This window comes from Tursiops truncatus (assembly GCF_011762595.2).
Source record: "Tursiops truncatus isolate mTurTru1 chromosome Y unlocalized genomic scaffold, mTurTru1.mat.Y SUPER_Y_unloc_1, whole genome shotgun sequence".
Taxonomy (NCBI): domain Eukaryota; kingdom Metazoa; phylum Chordata; class Mammalia; order Artiodactyla; family Delphinidae; genus Tursiops; species Tursiops truncatus.
This window is the reverse complement of record NW_022983136.1, coordinates 487,048-505,336: the sequence shown is the minus strand read 5'-3', so window position 1 is coordinate 505,336 and position 18,289 is coordinate 487,048. Positions and strand designations below refer to the sequence as shown.

The 18,289-nt window shown below is 38.1% G+C and overlaps 1 protein-coding gene across 1 annotated transcript in view; it reads right to left on the bottom strand.

The window, feature by feature from the left end:
* Window positions 1-18,289, bottom strand: part of LOC117310625 (protein WWC3-like) — a 160,262-nt gene that overhangs the window by 78,024 nt on the left and 63,949 nt on the right. The window contains 1 exon segment of the mRNA XM_073799779.1: window positions 7,705-7,854. Coding sequence (XP_073655880.1) covers window positions 7,705-7,854 — 150 coding nt within the window.

Genomic DNA, 18,289 nt, shown 5'->3' with positions numbered 1-18,289 from the left:
ACAACAGTGTGTTAGTTTCTGCTTTATAACAAACTGAATCAGTTATACATACACATATGTTCCCATATCTTTTCCCTCTTGCGTCTCCCTCCGTCCCACATTCCCTATCCCACCCCTCTAGGTGGTCTCAAAGCACCAAGTCGATCTACCTGTGTTTTGCGGCTGCTTCCCACTAGCTATCAATTTTAGATATGGTAGTGTATATATGTCCATGCCACTCTCTCGCTTTGTCACAGCTTACCCTTCCCAATCCCCATATCCTTAAGTCCATTCTCTAGTAGGTCTGTGTCTCTATTCCTGTCTTACCCCTAGGTTCTTCATGACATTTTTTTCTTAAATTCCATATACATGTGTTAGCATATGGTATTTGTCTTTCTCTTTCTGACTTACATCGCTCTGTATGACAGACTCTAGGTCCATCCACCTCATTACAAATAGCTCAATTTCGTTTCTTTCTATGTCTGAGTATACTGCATTATATATATGTGCCACATCTTCTTTATCCATTCATCCAATGATGGACACTTAGATTGTTTCCATCTCTGGGCTATTGTAAATAGAGCTGCAATGAACATTTTGGTACATGACTCTTTTTGAATTATGGTTTTTTCAGGGTATATGCCCAGTAGTGGTATTGCTGGGTCATATGGTAGTTCTATTTGTAGTTTTTAATGAACCTCCATACTGTTCTCCACAGTGCCTATCTCAATTTACATTCCAACCAACAGTGGAAGAGTGTTCCCTTTTCTCCACACCCTCTCCAGCATTTATTGTTTCTAGATTTTTTGATGATGGCTTTTCTGACTGCTGTGAGATGATATGTCATCGTAGTTTTGATTTGCATTTCTCTAATGATTAATGAAGTTGAGCATTCTTTCATGTGTTTGTTGGCAGTCTGTATATCTTCTTTGGAAAAATGTCTATTTAGGTCGTCTGCCCATTTTTGGATTGGATTGTTTGTTTTTTTGTTATTGAGCTGCATGAGCTGCATATAAAATTTGGAGGTTAATCCTTTGTCAGTTGCTTCATTTGCAAATATTTTCTACCATTCTGAGGGTTGTCTTTTGGTATTTTTTATGGTTCCTTTGCTGTGCAAAAGCTTTGAAGTTTCATTAGGCCCCATTTGTTTATTTTTGTTTTTATTTCCATTTCTCTAGGAGGTGGGTCAAAAAAGATTTTGCTGTGATTTATGTCATAGAGTACTCTACCTATGTTTTCCTGTAAGAGTTTGATAGTTTTTCTCCTTACATTTAGGTCTTTAATCCATTTTGAGTTTTTTTGTGTGTGTGGTGTTAGGGAGTGATCTAATCTCATACTTTTACATGTACCTGTCCAGTTTTCGCAGTACCACTTCCTGAAGAGGCTGTCCTTTCTCCATTGTACATTCCTGTCTCCTTTATCAAAGATAAGGTGACCATATGTGCATGGGTTTATATCTGGGCTTTCTATCCTGTTCCATTGATCTATCTTTCTGTTTTTGTGCCAGTACCATACTGTCTTGATTACTGTAGCTTTGTAGTATAGTCTGAAGTCAGGGAGCCTGATTCCTACTGCTCTGTTTTTTATTCTCAAGATTGCTTTGGCTATTCGGAGTCTCTTGTAATTCCACACAAATTGTGAAATTTTTTGTCCTAGTTCTGTGAAAAATTTCAGTGGTAGTTTGATAGGGATTGCATTGAATCTGTAGATTGCTTTGGGTAGTGGAGTCATTTTCACAATGCTGATTCTTCCAATCCAAGAACATGGTATATCTCTCCATCTATTTGTATCATCTTTAATTTCTTTCATCAGTGTCTGATAATTTTATGCATACAGGTCTTTTGTCTCCTTAGGCAGGTTTATTCCTAGATATTTTATTTTTGTTACAATGGTAAATGGGAGTGTTTTCTTAATTTCACTTTCAGATTTTTCATCATTAGTGTATAGGAATGCCAGAGATTTCTGTGCATTAACTTTGTATCCTGCTACTTTACCAAATTCATTGATTAGCTCTAGTAGTTTTCTGGTAGCATATTTAGGATTCTCTATGTGTAGTATCATGTCATCTGCAAAGAGTGACAGCTTTACTTCTTCTTTTCCAATTTGGATTCCTTTCATTTCCTTTTCTTCTGTGATTGCTGTGGCTAAAACTCCCAAAACTATGTTGAATAAGAGTGGTGAGATAGGGCAACTTTGTCTTGTTACTAATCTTAGTGGAAATGATTTCAGTTTTTCACCATTGAGGACAATGTTGGCTGTGGGTTTGTCATATATAGCCTTTATTATGTTGAGGAAAGTTCCCTCTATGCCTACTTTCGGCAGGGTTTTTATCATAAATGGGTGTGAATTTTGTCAAAAACTTTCACTGCATCTATCGAGATGATCATATGGTTTTTCTCCTTCAATTTGTTAATATGGTGTATCACTTGATCATGGTGTATGATCCTTTTAATGTGCTGTTGGTTCTGTTTGCCAGTATTTTGTTGAGGATTTTTGCATGTATGTTCATCAGTGATATTGGCCTGTAGTTTTCTGTCTTTGTGACATCCTTGTCTGGTTTTGGTATCAGGGTGATGGTGGCCTTGTAGAATGAGTTTGGGAGTGTTCCTCCCTCTGCTATATTTTGGAAGAGTTTGAGAAGGATAGGTGTTAGCTCTTCTCTAAATGTTTGATGGAATTTGCCTGTGAAGCCATCTGGTCTTGGGCTTTTGTTTGTTGGGAGATTTTTAATCACAGTTTCAATTTCATTGCCTGTGATTGGTCTGTTCATATTATCTATTTTTTCCTGATTCAGTCTTGGCAGGTTGTGTATTTCTAAGAATTTGTCCATTTCTTCCAGGTTGTCCATTTTATTGGCATAGAGTTGCTTGCAGTAATCTCTCATGATCTTTTGTATTTCTGCAGTGTCAGTTGTTACTTCTCCTTTTTCATTTCTAATTCTATTGAGTCTTCTCCCTTTTTTTCTTGCTGAGTCTGGCTAATGGTTTATCAATAATATTTATCTTCTCAAAGAACCAGCTTTTAGTTTTATTGATATTTGCTATCATTTCCTTCATTTCTTTTTCATTTACTTCTGATCTGATTTTATGATTTCTTTCCTTCCACTAACTTTGGGGTACTTTTGTTCTTCTTTCTCTATTTGCTTTAGGTGCAAGGTTAGGTTGTTAATTCGAGATGTTTCCTGTTTCTTAAGGTAGGATTGATTGCTATAAACCTCTCTTAGAACTGCTTTTAATGCATCCCATAGGTTTTGGGTCGTCGTGTCTCCATTGTCATTTGTTTCTAGGTATTTTTTGATTTCCTCTTTGATTTCTTCAGTGATCACTTCGTTATTAAGTACTGTATTGTTTAGCCTCCATGTGTTTGTATTTTCTACAGATCTTTCCCTGTAGTTGACATCTAGTCTCATAGCATTGTGGTCGGAAAGGAAACTTGATACAATTTCAATTTTCTTAAATTTACCAATGCTTGATTTGTGACCCTAGATTTGATCTATCGTGGAGATGTTCCATGAACACTTGAGAGAAATGTGTGTTCTGTTGTTTTTGGATGGAATGTCCTATAATTATCAATTAAGTCCATCTTGTTTAATGTATTATTTAAAGCTTGTTTTTCCTTTTTTATTTTCATTTTGGATGATCTTTCCATTGGTGAAAGCGGATTGTTAAAGTCCCCTACTATGAATGTGTTACTGTCGATTTCCCCTTTTATGGCTGTTAGTATTTGCTTTATGTATTGAGGTGCTTCTATGTTGGGTGCATAAATATTTACAATTGTTATATCTTCTTCTCGGATCGATCCCTTGATCATTATATAGTGTCCTTCTTTGTCTCTTGTAATAGTCTTTATTTTCAATCTATATTGTCTTATATGAGAATTGCTACTCCAGCTTTCTTTTCATTTCCATTTGTATGGAATATCTTTTTCCATTCTCTCACTTTCAGTCTGTATGTGTCCCTAGGTCTGAAGTGGGTCTTATAGACAGCACACATAAGGGTCTTCTTTTTGTATCCATTCAGGCAGTCTGTGTCTTTCGGTGGAAGCATTTATCCACTTACATTGAAGGTAATTATCGATATGTATGTTCCTATTCCCATTTCTTAATTGTTTTGGATTTGTTACTGTAGGTCTTTTCCTCCTCTTGTGTTTCTTGCCTAGACAAGTTCGTTTAGCATTTCTTTTAAAGCTGGTTGGTGCTGCTCCACTCTCTCAGCTTTTGCTTGTCTGTAAAGTTTTAATTTCTCCATCAAATCTGAGTGAGATCCTTGCTGGGTAGTGTAATCTTGGTTGTAGGTTTTTCTCCTTCATCACTTTAAATATGTCCTGCCAGTCCCTTCGGCTTGCAGAGTTTATGCTGAAAGATCAGCTGTTAATCTTATGGGGATTCTGTTGTGTGTTATTTTTCCCTTGCTGCTTTTAATATGTTTTCTTTGTATTTAATTTTTGATAGTTTTATTAATATGTGTCTTGGTGCGTTTCTCCATGGATTTATGCTGTATGGGACCCTCTGTGCTTCGTGGACTTGATTAACTATTTCCTTTCCCAAACTGGGGAAGTTTTCAACTATAATCTCTTCAAATATTTTCTCAGTCCCTTTCTTTTTCTCTTCTTCTTCTGGGACCCCTATGATTTGAATGTTGGTGTGTTTACTGTTGTCCCAGAGGTCTCTGAGACTGTCCTCAGTTCTTTTCATTCTTTTTTCTTTATTCTGCTCTGCAGTAGGTATTTCCACTATTTTATCTTCCAGGTCACTGTCTTCAGGTCTTCTGTCTCAGTTATTCTGCCATTGATCCCTTCTAGAGTATTTTTAATTTCATTTATTGTTTTTCATCATTGCTTGTTTCCTCTTTAGTTCTTCTAGGTTCTTGTTAAATGTTTCTTGCATTTTCTCTATTCTATTTCAAACATTTTGGATCATCTTTACTAACATTATTCTGAATTCTTCTTCAGGTAGACTGCCTATATCCTCTTCATTTGTTAGGTCTGGTGGGTTTTTGTCTTGCTCCTCCTGCTGTGTGTTTTTCTGTTTCTCATTTTGCTCATCTTACTGTGTTTGGGGTCTCCTTTTTGCAGGCTGCAGGTTCGTGGTTCCCTTTATTTTTGGTGTCTGCCCCCAGTGGTTAAGGTTGGTTCAGTGGGTTGTGTAGGCTTCCTGGTAAAAGGGACTAGTGCCTGTGTTCCGGTGGATGCGGCTGGATCTTTTCTTTCTGGTGGGCGGTCCACATCTGGTGGTTTGTTTTGGCGTGTCTCTGGTCTTATTATGTTTTTTGGCAGCGTCTCTGCTAATGGGTGGGGTTGTGTTACTGTCTTCTAGTTTTTTGGCATAGAGTGTCCAGCACTGCAGCTTGCTGGTGTTGAGTGCATCTGTGTGTTGGTGGTGAGATGGAGATCTCTGGGAGGTTTTCACCATGTGATATTATGTGGAGCTGGGACATGTCTTTTGGACCAGTGTGGAGAAAAAGAAAGCAAGAAAGAAGGAAGGAAGGAAGGAAGGAAGGAAGGGAGGGAGGGAGGGAGGGAGGAAGGGAGCAAGGGAGGGAGGAAAGGAGGTAGGAAGGAAGGAAGGAAAGAAGGAAGGAAAGAAAGAATGGAAGAAAGAGGATAAAATAAAATAAAGATAAAACAAAATAGAATTATTAAAATAAAAAATAATTATTAAGAAAAAAAATTTTTTTAAGTAAAAAAATAACCGGATGGGCAGAGTCCTAGGACAAATGGTGAAACCAAAGCTATACAGACAAAATCTCACACAGAAGCATACACAAAGACACTCACAAAAAAAGGAAAAGGGGAAAAAATAATACATCTTTTAATATATTAAAATTCTCAAAATCTACCTCCTCAATTTGGGATGATTTGGGGGCTCTGGCTCACTCAGGCTGCGGGGAGGGAGGGGTCCGGATGTGGGGCGAGCCCATGTGGCAGAGGCCGGCGTGACGTTGCAGCAGCCTGAGGCTCGCCATGTGTTCTCACCAGGAAGTTGTCCCTGGATCCTGGGACCCTGGCAGTGGCGGGTTGCACAGGCTCCCGGGAGGGGAGGTGTGGAGAGTGACCTGTGCTCGCACACAGGCTTCTTGGTGGTGGCAACAGTGGCCTTAGCATCTCCCGCCCATCTCTGGGGTCCGCGCTGTTAGCCGCGGCTCGCGCCTGTCTCTGGAGGTCCTTTAAGCAGCACTCGTAATCCCCTCTCCTTGTTCACCAGGAAACAAAGAGGGAAGAAAAAGTCTCTTGACTCTCAAGCAGGTCCAGACATTTCCCCGGAGTCCCTCCCGGCTAGCCGCGGCGCACTAACGCCCTGCAGGATGTGTTCATGCCGCCAACCCCAGTCCTCTCCTTGCACTCCAACCGAAGCCTGAGTCTCAGCTCCCAGCCCCGCCCGCCCCGGCAGGTGAGCTGACAAGCCTCTCGGGCTGGTGAGTGCCAGTTGGCACTGATCCTCTGTGCAGGAATCTCAATGCTTTGCCCTCCACACCCGTTTCTGCGCTCTCCTCCGTGGCTCCAAAGTTCCCCCCTCCACCACCTGCAGTCTCCGCCCGTGAAGGGCCTTCTAGTGTGTAGAAACTTTTCCTCCTTCACAGCTCCCTTCCACTGGTGCAGGTCCCATCCCTATTCTTTTGTCTCTGTTTATTCTTTTTTCTTTTGCCCTACTCAGGTACGCAAGGAGTTTCTTGCCTTTTGGGAGGTCTGAGGTCTTCTGCCAGCGTTCAGTAGGTGTTCTGTAGGAGTTGTTCCACGTGTAGATGTATTTCTTATGTATCTGTGGGGAGGAAGGTGATCTCCGCATGTTACTCTTCCACCATCTTCCCCCTGCAGTACTAATTATTTCAAGACCTGAGTTTTATGTCAATCTATTTTCTTTATTCTCTCATCTTTTTCTGTCTTCACCTTTCCACTTACACATCTCTGTTTAATAAGTCTTAGGAAAAAGAAGCAGTCCAAGTGGATTTCTATTTGGTAAAATCTTAACAGCAAATGTCACTCAATGACATTACAAAAGTACTGCTTTTAAATATCCACAGTCCAGTTTCAAATACTGATTCCCAACCCTCGCCTAACTCAAAGATTCACACATTATCAAAAGTGCATTTTGAAATTCTACCAAGTCTCAAACAAAATTAATTTTAATTCAGGTAAATTTCCTAACCTTTTTTTAGAACAATGACAAACAGTATCAAAGTAGAAGCCAAGAGTGCCTCAGCTACAAAGACTTTAGTAACCTAGTGTTGTAAAGTCAATCCTCAGGCAACCAGGGGAAAAATCCATTCTGCCACCTAATAAGTAAAGTTTTATAGGAACATAGCCACACCAATTTGTTCTTCTAGAACCTATGGGTCCTTGTATACTAGATGGCAGAGCTGAATAGCTGACAGACACCACATCCCTGAAAAGCCTAATACATTCACTGTCTGATCCTTCTACAGAAAAAGCTTGCCAATCTGTGCATTAGAAAGTCATGTTTTGTTGAAAAAGTGTTTAATCTCAACTCTGCAAAGGGTTCTTTTAAAAAATCTAAGTCACAAGGACAAAGGTAGCTAAAAATTTAACTGCATCCCATACCATTGAACCTTCACAAGAGGGAATCAAACAATATGCTGTCTTTCAACCTAACTGCATAAAACATTAAATATTTGTGAAAATGGAAAATTAAACAAAACTGCTGATGGCAACACAAAAGAAGCCCTTCTCTCTCAGCACACTTGTTTCTTGTCCCTTAAGCAAGCATACCTCTCCAATGATATCCGTTTGAGATGAAGCATCACAGAACTGTTGAGGCAAATGAGAATCTACAAGTGAGCCCAAACTCTGAGAAAAATCCTGCAGAGAGTCAGTAATAAAGGAGAAATTCTTGAAACCATTGGTAAGGTTCACCAGGCTCTGTAACAGAATAAGACAAACTATTTGAAGAGAGATGTAATGCTTCCCTTCTCTTTAAAGCAGTCATTTCACTCCAATTATAGGTCTCCAACTCTCACTGGGCAGTTGACCCACCCCACTCTCCATTCTTGTTAGATTTAAAAGAAAATTTTCTCACTACTTGCACCTTTAATACAATTTTTTATAATTTAAACCAGTGATTGACTGATTCTGATGGATTGTGACTAAAATGGCAAATAATTGTGGTACCATTTTAACTAGCTTTTAAAATCTTTGTTTCCTAAAGAAAAACAGTTATGTTAGTAAGAAAAAAATGCTAAAATCCCTTGAGATCTTCATAGATAAACCACAGAGAATGTGAAAACAATTCCCATACTGTGCTCATATATGTTTTAGAGAGCTCAAATGCACCTAACACAATGCTTTCAAACTGAACCATTCTGTGGCAGTTAATACAATCACCATGTTGTACAACCACTGCTTCTTATCTAGTTCTAAAACATTTCCACTGCCCCAAGAGGAACAAGCAGTATCACTGGTTCCCTGACCTTAAGCAAATGACAATCACTTTTTTCCTCTAACGATTTACTTATTGTGAATATTTCATATAAAAAAATCATACAAAATCATACAACTTATGTCTGGCTCCTTTCATTTATAATAACATTTCTGAGATTCAAACATATAGCATGTTAACTACTTCACTCCTTTTTATGGCTGAATAATATTCCATTCTATATATAATTGAATATATATGCATTCATCGGCTGATAGGCACAAGCTATTTCTATCTCTTTTCTACTGAAAAATAATGCTGCTATGAATATGTATGAATTCATATGAATACCTGTTTTAAACTCTTTTACATATAGATAAATTTGGCAGTGGAACTGCTGGATCATACAGTAAGTTGTACTTTTTGAAGTATTCTCAAACTGCTTTCCAGAATGGCTGCATGTTTTATAATCAACAGCAACATACAAGGGTTCGATTTCTCCATATCCTCACCAACACTTGTTATTTGCAGTTTTTAAATTATATACCATCTTATTGTGCGGGAAATATTATTTCACTGTTCTTGGCTTTGCATTTCCTCAATGATTAATGATGCTGAGCATTTTTTCATATGCTTACTAGCCATTTGTCCATCTTCTTTCAAGAAATATCTGTTTAGGTTTTACCCCCTTTCAATTGAATTGTTTGCCTTTCTTTTGTTAGGTTTAAGAGTTTTTTTGTTCTTGTTCTGCATGCTACTTAAAAAATATATGATTTGCAAATATTTTCTCTGATTTTTGTGGATACCTTTTAACTGCTGGCATCACTTAATGCATAACACTTTATTTGAATTACAAAGTTTCTATTTTTTCTTTTATTCTCTGTGCTGTCTTGTGTTATATCCAAGAAAAGACTACCAAATCCAATGCTCTGAAGATTTTCCTCTGTGTTTTCCTCAAAGAGTTTTGTAATCTTAGCTCCTGCATTTACATCCTTCATCAATTCTGAGTTAACCTTTTTATAGTGTAAAGTAAGGCTGCAGCTTCATTCCCCTGCATGTGAATATCCAGTTTTCCAAACACCATTTGTTGAACAGAGTGTCCTTTCTAGTAATGAATAACAGTCTTGACTCCTTTGTGGAAAATCAATTGACCATATATATGAGAGCTTATATATGGGCTCTGTATTCTATTCCATTGGTCCACATGTTTGTCCTTATGCCAGTAGCACACAGTTTTACTTACTGTGGCTTTGTGCTAAGTTTTGAAATCAGGAAGTATGAGTCCTTTCACCTTGGTCTTTCTTTTGCAAAATGTTTTGGCTACCTAGGGGATCCCTTGAAATTCCATATGAAGTTGAGGACGGATTTTCTATTTCTGAAAAAGAAAACACTATTGGGGCTTTGACAGGGATTGAACTAAAACTACTGATTACCATGGACAGTATAATCCTTTGAATAATGTTAAGTCTTCAAATCCATGAGCATGGAATAACCTTCTTTTATTTATGTTTTCTTTACCGATTGTTCATCATTAGCATACAGCATTTTCCTTTGTTAGTATTCTCATTTTGTTCACACTGTTTTCTAGACTTACTGTAGTATTTTGTCCACATTTTTTATTATGCTTTTTGATGATGTCTTACACGTGTGTTTTAAACTCTTTGTAGAGGGAGTTGAGGAAGATGGCGGAAGAGTAAGACGAAGAGATCACCATCATTCCCACAGATACATCAGAAATACATCTCTGCATACCTGGGTAGGGCAAAAGAAAAAACAGAGACAAAAGAATAGGGACGGGAACTGCACCAGTGGTAGGCAGCAATGAAGGAGGAGAGGTTTCCACACACTAGGAAGCCAACCAAGAAGCCTGTGTGCGAGCACAGGTCACTATCCACACACCCCTTCCGGGGACCCTGTACAGCCCACCACTGCCAGGGTCCCGGGATCCAGGGACAACATCCCCAGGAGAACGCACAGCGCGCCTCAGGCTGGTGCAACGTCACACTGGCCTCTGCAGCCGCAGGCTCACCCGGTACTCCGTGCCCCTCCCTTCTCCCGGCCTGAGTGAGCCAGAGCCCCCGAATCAGCGGCTCCTTTAACCCCATCCCGTCTGAGCGAAAAACAGATGCCCTCAGGCGACCTACATGCAGAGGTGGGGCCAAATCCAAAGCTGAGCCCCGGGAGCTGTGCAAACAAAGAAGAGAAAGGGAAATCTCTCTCAGCAGCCTCAGGAGCAGCGGATTAAAGCTCCACAATCAACTTGATATACCCTGCATCTGCGGAATACACGAATAGACAACAAATCAGCCCAAATTGAGGAGGTGGATTTGGGACTAATATATATTATTTTTTTCCCTTTTTCTCTTTTTCTGAGTGTGTATGTGTATGCTTCTGTGTGAGATTTTGTCTGTATAGCTTTGCTTTCAGCATTTGTCCTAGGGTTCTGTCCGTCCGCTTTTATATTTGTTTGTATTTTTACTTTTTTAAAATTTTTTTCTTAATAATTATTTTTTATTTTACTAGCTTTATTTTGCTTGATCTACTTTATTTTATTTTATCCTATTTCTTTCTTTCATTCTTTCTATTTTTTCTGCCTTTTATTCTGAGCCATGTGAATGAAATGCTCTTGGTGCTGCAGCCAGGTGTCACTGCTGTGCCTCTGAGGTGGGAGAGCCAACTTCAGGACACTGGTCCACAAGAGACCTCCCAGCTCCCTGTGATATCAAACGGCAAAAATCTCCCACAGATCTCCATCTCAACACCAGCACCCAGCTTCACTCAACGACCAGCAAGCTACAGTGCTGGACACCCTATGCCAAGCAACTAGCAAGACAAGAAACCAACCCCACCCATTAGCAGAGAGGCTACCTAAAATCATTATAAGGCCACAGACATGCCAAAACACACCACCAGATGTGGACCTGCCCACCAGAAAGACAAGATCCAGCCTCATCCACCAGAACACAGGCACTAGTCCCCTCCACTGGGAAGCCTACACAGCCCACTGAACCAACCTTACCACTGGGAACAGACACCAAAACAACAGGAACTATGAACTTACAGCCTGCAAAAAGGAGACCCCAAACACAGAAGATAAGCAAAATGAGAAGACAGAAAAACATGAAGGAGCAAGATAAAAACCCACCAGACCTAACAAATAAAGAGGAAATAGGCAGTCTACCTGAAAAAGAATTCAGAATAATGATAGTAAAGATGATCCAAAATCTTGGAAATAGAATAGACAAAATGCAAGAAACGTTTAACAAGGACCTAGAAGAACTAAAGATGAAACAAACAACGATGAACAACACAATAAATCAAATGAAAAATACTCTAGAAGGGATCAATGGCAGAATAACAGAGGCAGAAGAACGGATAACTGACCTGGAAGATAAAATAGTTGAAATAACTACTGCACAGCAGAATAAAGAAAAAAGAATGTAAAGAACTGAGGACAGTCTCAGAGACCTCTAGGAAACATTAAACGCACCAACATTCAAATCATAGGGGTCCCAGAAGAAGAAGAGAAAAACAAAGGAACTGAGAAAATATTTGAAGAGATTATAGTTGAAAACTTCCCTAATATGGGAAAGGAAATAGTTAATCAAGTCCAGGAAGCACAGAGAGTCCCATACAGGATAAATCCATGGAGAAACATGCCAAGACACATATTAATAAAACTATCAAAAATTAAATACAAAGAAAACATATTAAAAGCAGCAAAGATGCCGCGGAACAGCTGGGCCTGTGAGCCATGGACACTGGGCCTGCACGTCCGGAGCTTGTGCTCCACAACGGGAGTGGCCACAACAGTGAGAGGCCCGCGTACCACAAAAAAAAACAAAACAAAAGACTCACAAACAAACAAAAAGCAGCAAGGGAAAAACAACAAATAACATACAAGGGAATTCCCATAAGGTTAACAGCTGATCTTTCAGGAGAAACTCTGCAAGCCAGAAGGAAGTGGCAGGACATATTTAAACTGATGAAGGAGAAAAACCTACAACCAAGATTGCTCTACCCAGCAAGGATCTCATTCATATTTGATGGAGAAATTAAAACCTTTCCAGACAAGGAAAAGCGGAGAGAGTTCTGCATGACCAAACCAGTTTTACAACACATGCCAAAGGAACTTCTCTAGGCAAGAAACACAGGAGAAGAACAACACCTACCATAACAAACCCAAAACAATTAACAAAATGGGAATAGGAACATACATATCGATAACTACCTTAAATGTAAATGGATTAAATGCTCCCACCAAAACACACAGACTGGCCGAATGGATACAAAAACAAGGCCCATATATATACTGTCTACAAGAGACCCACTTCAAACCTACAGACACAACAGACTGAAAGTGAGGGGATGGAAAAGATATTCCATGCAAATGGAACTCAAAACAAAGCTGGAGTAGCAATTCTCATATCAGACAAAATAGACTTTAAAATAAAGACTATTAGAAGAGACAAAGAAGGACACTACATAATGATCAAGGGATCGATCCAAGAAGAAGATATAAAATTGTAAATATTTATGCACCCAACACAGGAGCACCTCAATACATAAGGCAAATACTAACAGCCATAAAAGGGGAAATCGACAGTAACACAGTCATAGTAGTGGACTTTTAACAACCCACTTTCACCAATGGACAGATCATCCAAAATGAAAATAAATAAGAAAACACAAGCTTTAAATGATACATTAAACAAGATGGAATAATTGATATTTATAGGACATTCCATCCAAAAACAACAGAATACACATTTTTCTCAAGTGTTCATGGAACATTCTCCATGATAAATCATATTTTGGGTCCGAAATAAAGCCTTGGTAAATTTAAGAAAACTGAAATCATACCAAGTATCTTTTCCAACCACAACGCTATGAGACTAGACATCAATTACAGGAAAAGATCTGTAAAAAATTTAAACACATGGAGGCAAAACAATACACTACTTAATAACAAACTGATCACTGAAGAAATCAAAGAGGAAATCAAAAAATACCTAGAATCAAATGACAATGGAGACAAGATGACCCAAAATCTATGGGATGCAGCAAAAGCAGTTCTAAGAGGGAAGTTTATAGCAATACATCCTACCTTAAGAAACAGGAAACATCTCAAATAAACAGCCCATCCTTGCACCTAAAGTAATTAGAAAAAGAAGAACAAAAAAACCCCAAAGTTAGCAGAAGGAAAGAAATCATAAAGACCAGATCAGAAATAAATGAAAAAGAAATGAAGGAAACGATAGCAAATATCAATAAAACTAAGAGATGGTTCTTTGAGAAGATACACAAAATGATAAACCATTAGCCACACTCAACAAGAAAAAAAGGGAGAAGACTCAAATCAATAGAATTAGAAATGAAAAAGGAGAAGTAACAACTGACACTGCACAAATACAAAAGATCATGAGAGACTACTACAAGCAACTCTATGCCAATAAAATGGACAACCTGGAAGAAATGGACAAATTCTTAGAAATGCACAACCTGCCAAGACTGAACCTGGAAGAAATAGAAAATATGAACAGACCAATCACATGCACTGAAATTGAAACTGTGATTAAAAATCACAGTTGATAGAATCTTCCAACAAACAAAAGCCCAGGACCAGATGGCTTCACAGAAGAATAGTGTCAAATATTTAGAGAAGAGTTAACACTTATCCATCTCAAACTCTTCCAAAATATAGCAGAGGGAGGAACACTCCAAAACTCATCCTACGAGACCACCATCACCCTGATACCAAAACCAGACAAAGATGTCACAAAGAAAGAAAAGTACAGGCCAATTTCACTGATGAAATAGATGCAAAAACCCTCAACAAAATACTAGCAAACAGAATCCAACAGCACATTAAAAGGATCATACACCGTGATCAAGTGGGGTTTAATCCAGTAATACAAGGATTCTTCAGTATATGCAAATCAATCAACGTTATACACCATATTAACAAATTGAAGGAGGAAAACCATATGATCATCTCAATAGATGCAGAGAAAGCTTTCAACAAAATTCAACACCCATTTAGATAAAAATCCTGCAGAAAGTAGGCATAGAGGGAACTTTCCTCAAAATAATAAAGGCCATATATGACAAACCCACAGCCAACATCATCCTCAATGGTGAAAAACTGAAACCATTTCCAATAAGATCAGGAACAAGACATGGTTGCCCACTCTCACTACTCTTATTCCACATAGTTTTGGAAGTTTTAGACACAGCAATCAGAGAAGAAAAAGAAATAAAAGGAATCCAAATGGAATAGAAGTAAAGCTGCCACTGCTTGCAGATGACATGATATTCTACATACAGAATACTAAACATGCTACCAGAAAACTATTAGAGCTAATCACTGAATTTGGTAAAGTAGCAGGATACGTATTAATGCACAGAAATACCTGGCATTCCTACACACTAATGATGAAAAATCTGAAAGTGAAATTAAGAAAACACTCCTATTTACCACTGCAACAAAAAGAATAAAATATCTAGGAATAAACCTACCTAGGGTGACAAAAGACCTGTATGCAGAAAATTATAAGACACTGATGAAAGAACTTAAAGATGATACAAATAGATGGAGATATACCATGTTCTTGGATTGGAAGAATCAACATTGTGAAAATGACTCTACTACCCAAAGCAATCTACAGATTCAATGCAATCCCTATCAAACTACCACTGGCATTTTTCATAACTAGAACAAAAATTTCACAATTTGTATGTAAACACAAAAGTCCCCGAAGAGCCAAAGCTATCTTGAGAATAAAAAACAGAGCGGTAGGTATCAGGCTCCCTGACTTCAGACTATACTACAAAGCTACAGTAATCAAAACAGTATGGTACTGGCACAAAAATAGAAATATAGATCAATGGAACAGGATAGAAAGCCCAGAGATAGAACCACTCACATATGGTCACCTTATCTTTGATAAAGGAGCCAAGAATATACAGTGGAGAAATGGCAGCCTCTTCAATAATGGGTGCTGGGAAAACTGGACAGGTACATGTAAAAGTATTAAATTAGAACACTCCCTAACACCATACACAAAAATAAACTCAAAATGGATTGAAGACCTACATGTAAGGCCAGTCACTAACAAACTGTTAGAGACAAAACATAGACAGCACACTGTATGACATTAATCACAGCAAGATCATTTTTGACCCACCTCCTAAAGAAATGGAAAGAAAAACAAAAATAAACAAATGAAACCTAATGAAACTTCAAAGCTTTTGCACAGCAAAGGAAATAAAGAAGACCAAAAGACCACCATCAGAATGGGAGAAAATATCTGCAAATGAAGCAACTGGCAAAGGATTAATCTCCAAGATTTACAAGCAGCACATGCAGCTCAATAACAAAAAAACAAACAACCCAATCCAAAATTGGGCAGAACACCTAAATAGACATTTCTGCAAAGAAGATATACATATTGCCAACAAACACTTGAAAGAATGTTCAACATCATTAATCATTACAGAAATGCAAATCAAAACTACAATGAGATATCATCTCACCAGTCAGAATGGCCATCATCAAAAAAATCTACAAACAATAAATGCTGGAGAGGGTGTGGAGAAAAGGGAACACTCGTGCACTGTTGGTGGGTATGTAAATTGATACAGCCACTATGGAGAACAGTATGGAGGTTCTGTAAAAAACTAAAAATAGAACTACCATACAACCCAGCAATCCCACTCCTGGGCATATACCCTGAGAAAACCATAATTCAAAAACAGTCATATACCAAAATGTCCGTTGCAGTTCTATTTACAATAGCCAGGACATGGAAGCAACCTAAATGTCCATCATTGGATGAATGGATAAAGAAGATGTGGCACATATATGCAATGGAATATTAGCCATAAAATGAAATGAAATTGAGATATTTGTAGTGAGGTGGATGGATCTAGAATCTGTCATACAGAGTGAAGTAAATCAGAAAGAGAAAAACAAATACTGTATGCTAACACACATAAATGCAATCTAAAAAAAAAAAAGATCATGAAGAACCTAGGGGTAAGACGGGAATAAAGGCACAGACCTACTAGAGAATGGACTTGAGGATATGGGGAGGGGGAAGGGTAAGCTGTGACAAAGGGAGAGAGTGGCATGGACATATATACACTACCGTACATAAAACAGATAGCTAGTGGGAAGCAGCTGCATAGCACAGGGAGATCAGCTTGTTGTTTTGTGACCACCTAGAGGGGTGGGATAGGGAGGGTGGGACGCAGGGAGACATGATAGAGAAGAGATATGGGAACATATGTATATGTATAACCGAATCACTTTGTTATAAAGCAGAAACTAACACACCAGTGTAAAGTAATTATACTCCAATAAAGATGCTAAAAATAAAGTCTTTGTAGAATATGTTTGATATCTGGGATTCTTACAGGTAATTTCTATCAATTAATTTCCTCCCTTGAATGAACCATGTTTTCCTGGTTTTTTTTTTTTATGCCATGTGATTTTCTCTTGAAAACTGAACATTTAACTTTATAATGTGGTAATTCTTAAAATCAAGTACTCCCTCTTCCCCATGGTACTTTTTTTTTTTTTTGGAAAGTTACAAAAGTCCGTTTGTTTTTACAAACTATATTTGCAAAGACTATTTCTAATTATGTGTGATCACCGAAGTCTGGTTCCTTTATCTAATGTTTCGCTAATGTTTGATAGTGACTTCGTTGAATGCCAGGAGCTGCAAAAACAAAAGTAAACCACCTCTCTATCTTTGTAGACTGGCTCTGTTTTCAGGCATTCCTCTACCATTTAGCTATACTTAGCTTATACTCTGAGTCTAAGAGAGCAGCACAAGCTCTAAAGCTCTTCTGAGGACTTTTCTGAGTATGTCTTTTACCTTTGCATACCCATAGCTTTCTAAATTCCTCCTCATATATAACTGCTTTAGATGTCCTAGTTTACCAGAGTCTCATCCCAACTTCTTCTCAGGTCCTTAAATAGTCTACTGTATGACTCCACTCATAAGCTCTCATCCAAGGTAAGTCCATGCTTACAGTCAGCCTTGTAACTTTTAGAGTAGTGACTGATGTTTTTCTCATGCAGGTTCCAAGTTATACAAAATGAACACCTCGCGTCAGATTTTAAGGTAATCCCAAAATAGGTTTGAACAAGTATACTCATTAATTTCTACATAAGGTCTGCTGTGATCCCTCCAGTTCAAGGCAGGGAGCTAGATCACCATTTCCTCAAGACCTAGATAGTGCTGCATTGGTAATGGAATGGGGCAAGGGCAAGGGATGGGGTATCAAGTAAAAATGCCATGAAATTTCAGTGTTTTGAACATAGATTTTTCTTGATTGTAAATTTGTGTGGTTCCTATAAGCCTCTGTCTGTTTTGCAGAATGCCCACAAAGTTGGATCAGTCAGTGTTTCATTTTTTTTTCTTTTTTTTCTTTTTCCAAGGGCTTGGGACTTCTGAATCTTCCATGTCACCTCTACTATGTGTTTCTACAACCTAATATTTTCCACCCTAATTGTACAGAGTTAAAATTAATATACATGCTAGTTTGCCAAAAAACACAGAAATTTTGGCAAACAGAACCTCTCAATATAAAAATTAAACATTTCAAATTTTCTACACTGATTTTACATTTCTAAACATACTCCTCTTCCACAGTTCTTACTACAAACTCAAGAACCAGAATACCTTGGTGCAATATAACTTGTATATGTGGTTGTAAACAAAAGTTTCTTAGAAGGGGTCAGTTTTTAGCATAAGAAAGCTAAAATAATTTATTTGATTTTAAAATAACTTATTTGATTTTAGTGCAATATAACTTGTATACGTAGTTGTAAACATAAGTTTCTTAGAAGGTGTCAGTTTTTAGTATAAGAAAGCTAAAATAACTTATTTGATTTTAGTGAAAGAGGGTGTTGCTCTTGCCTCTTCCTGG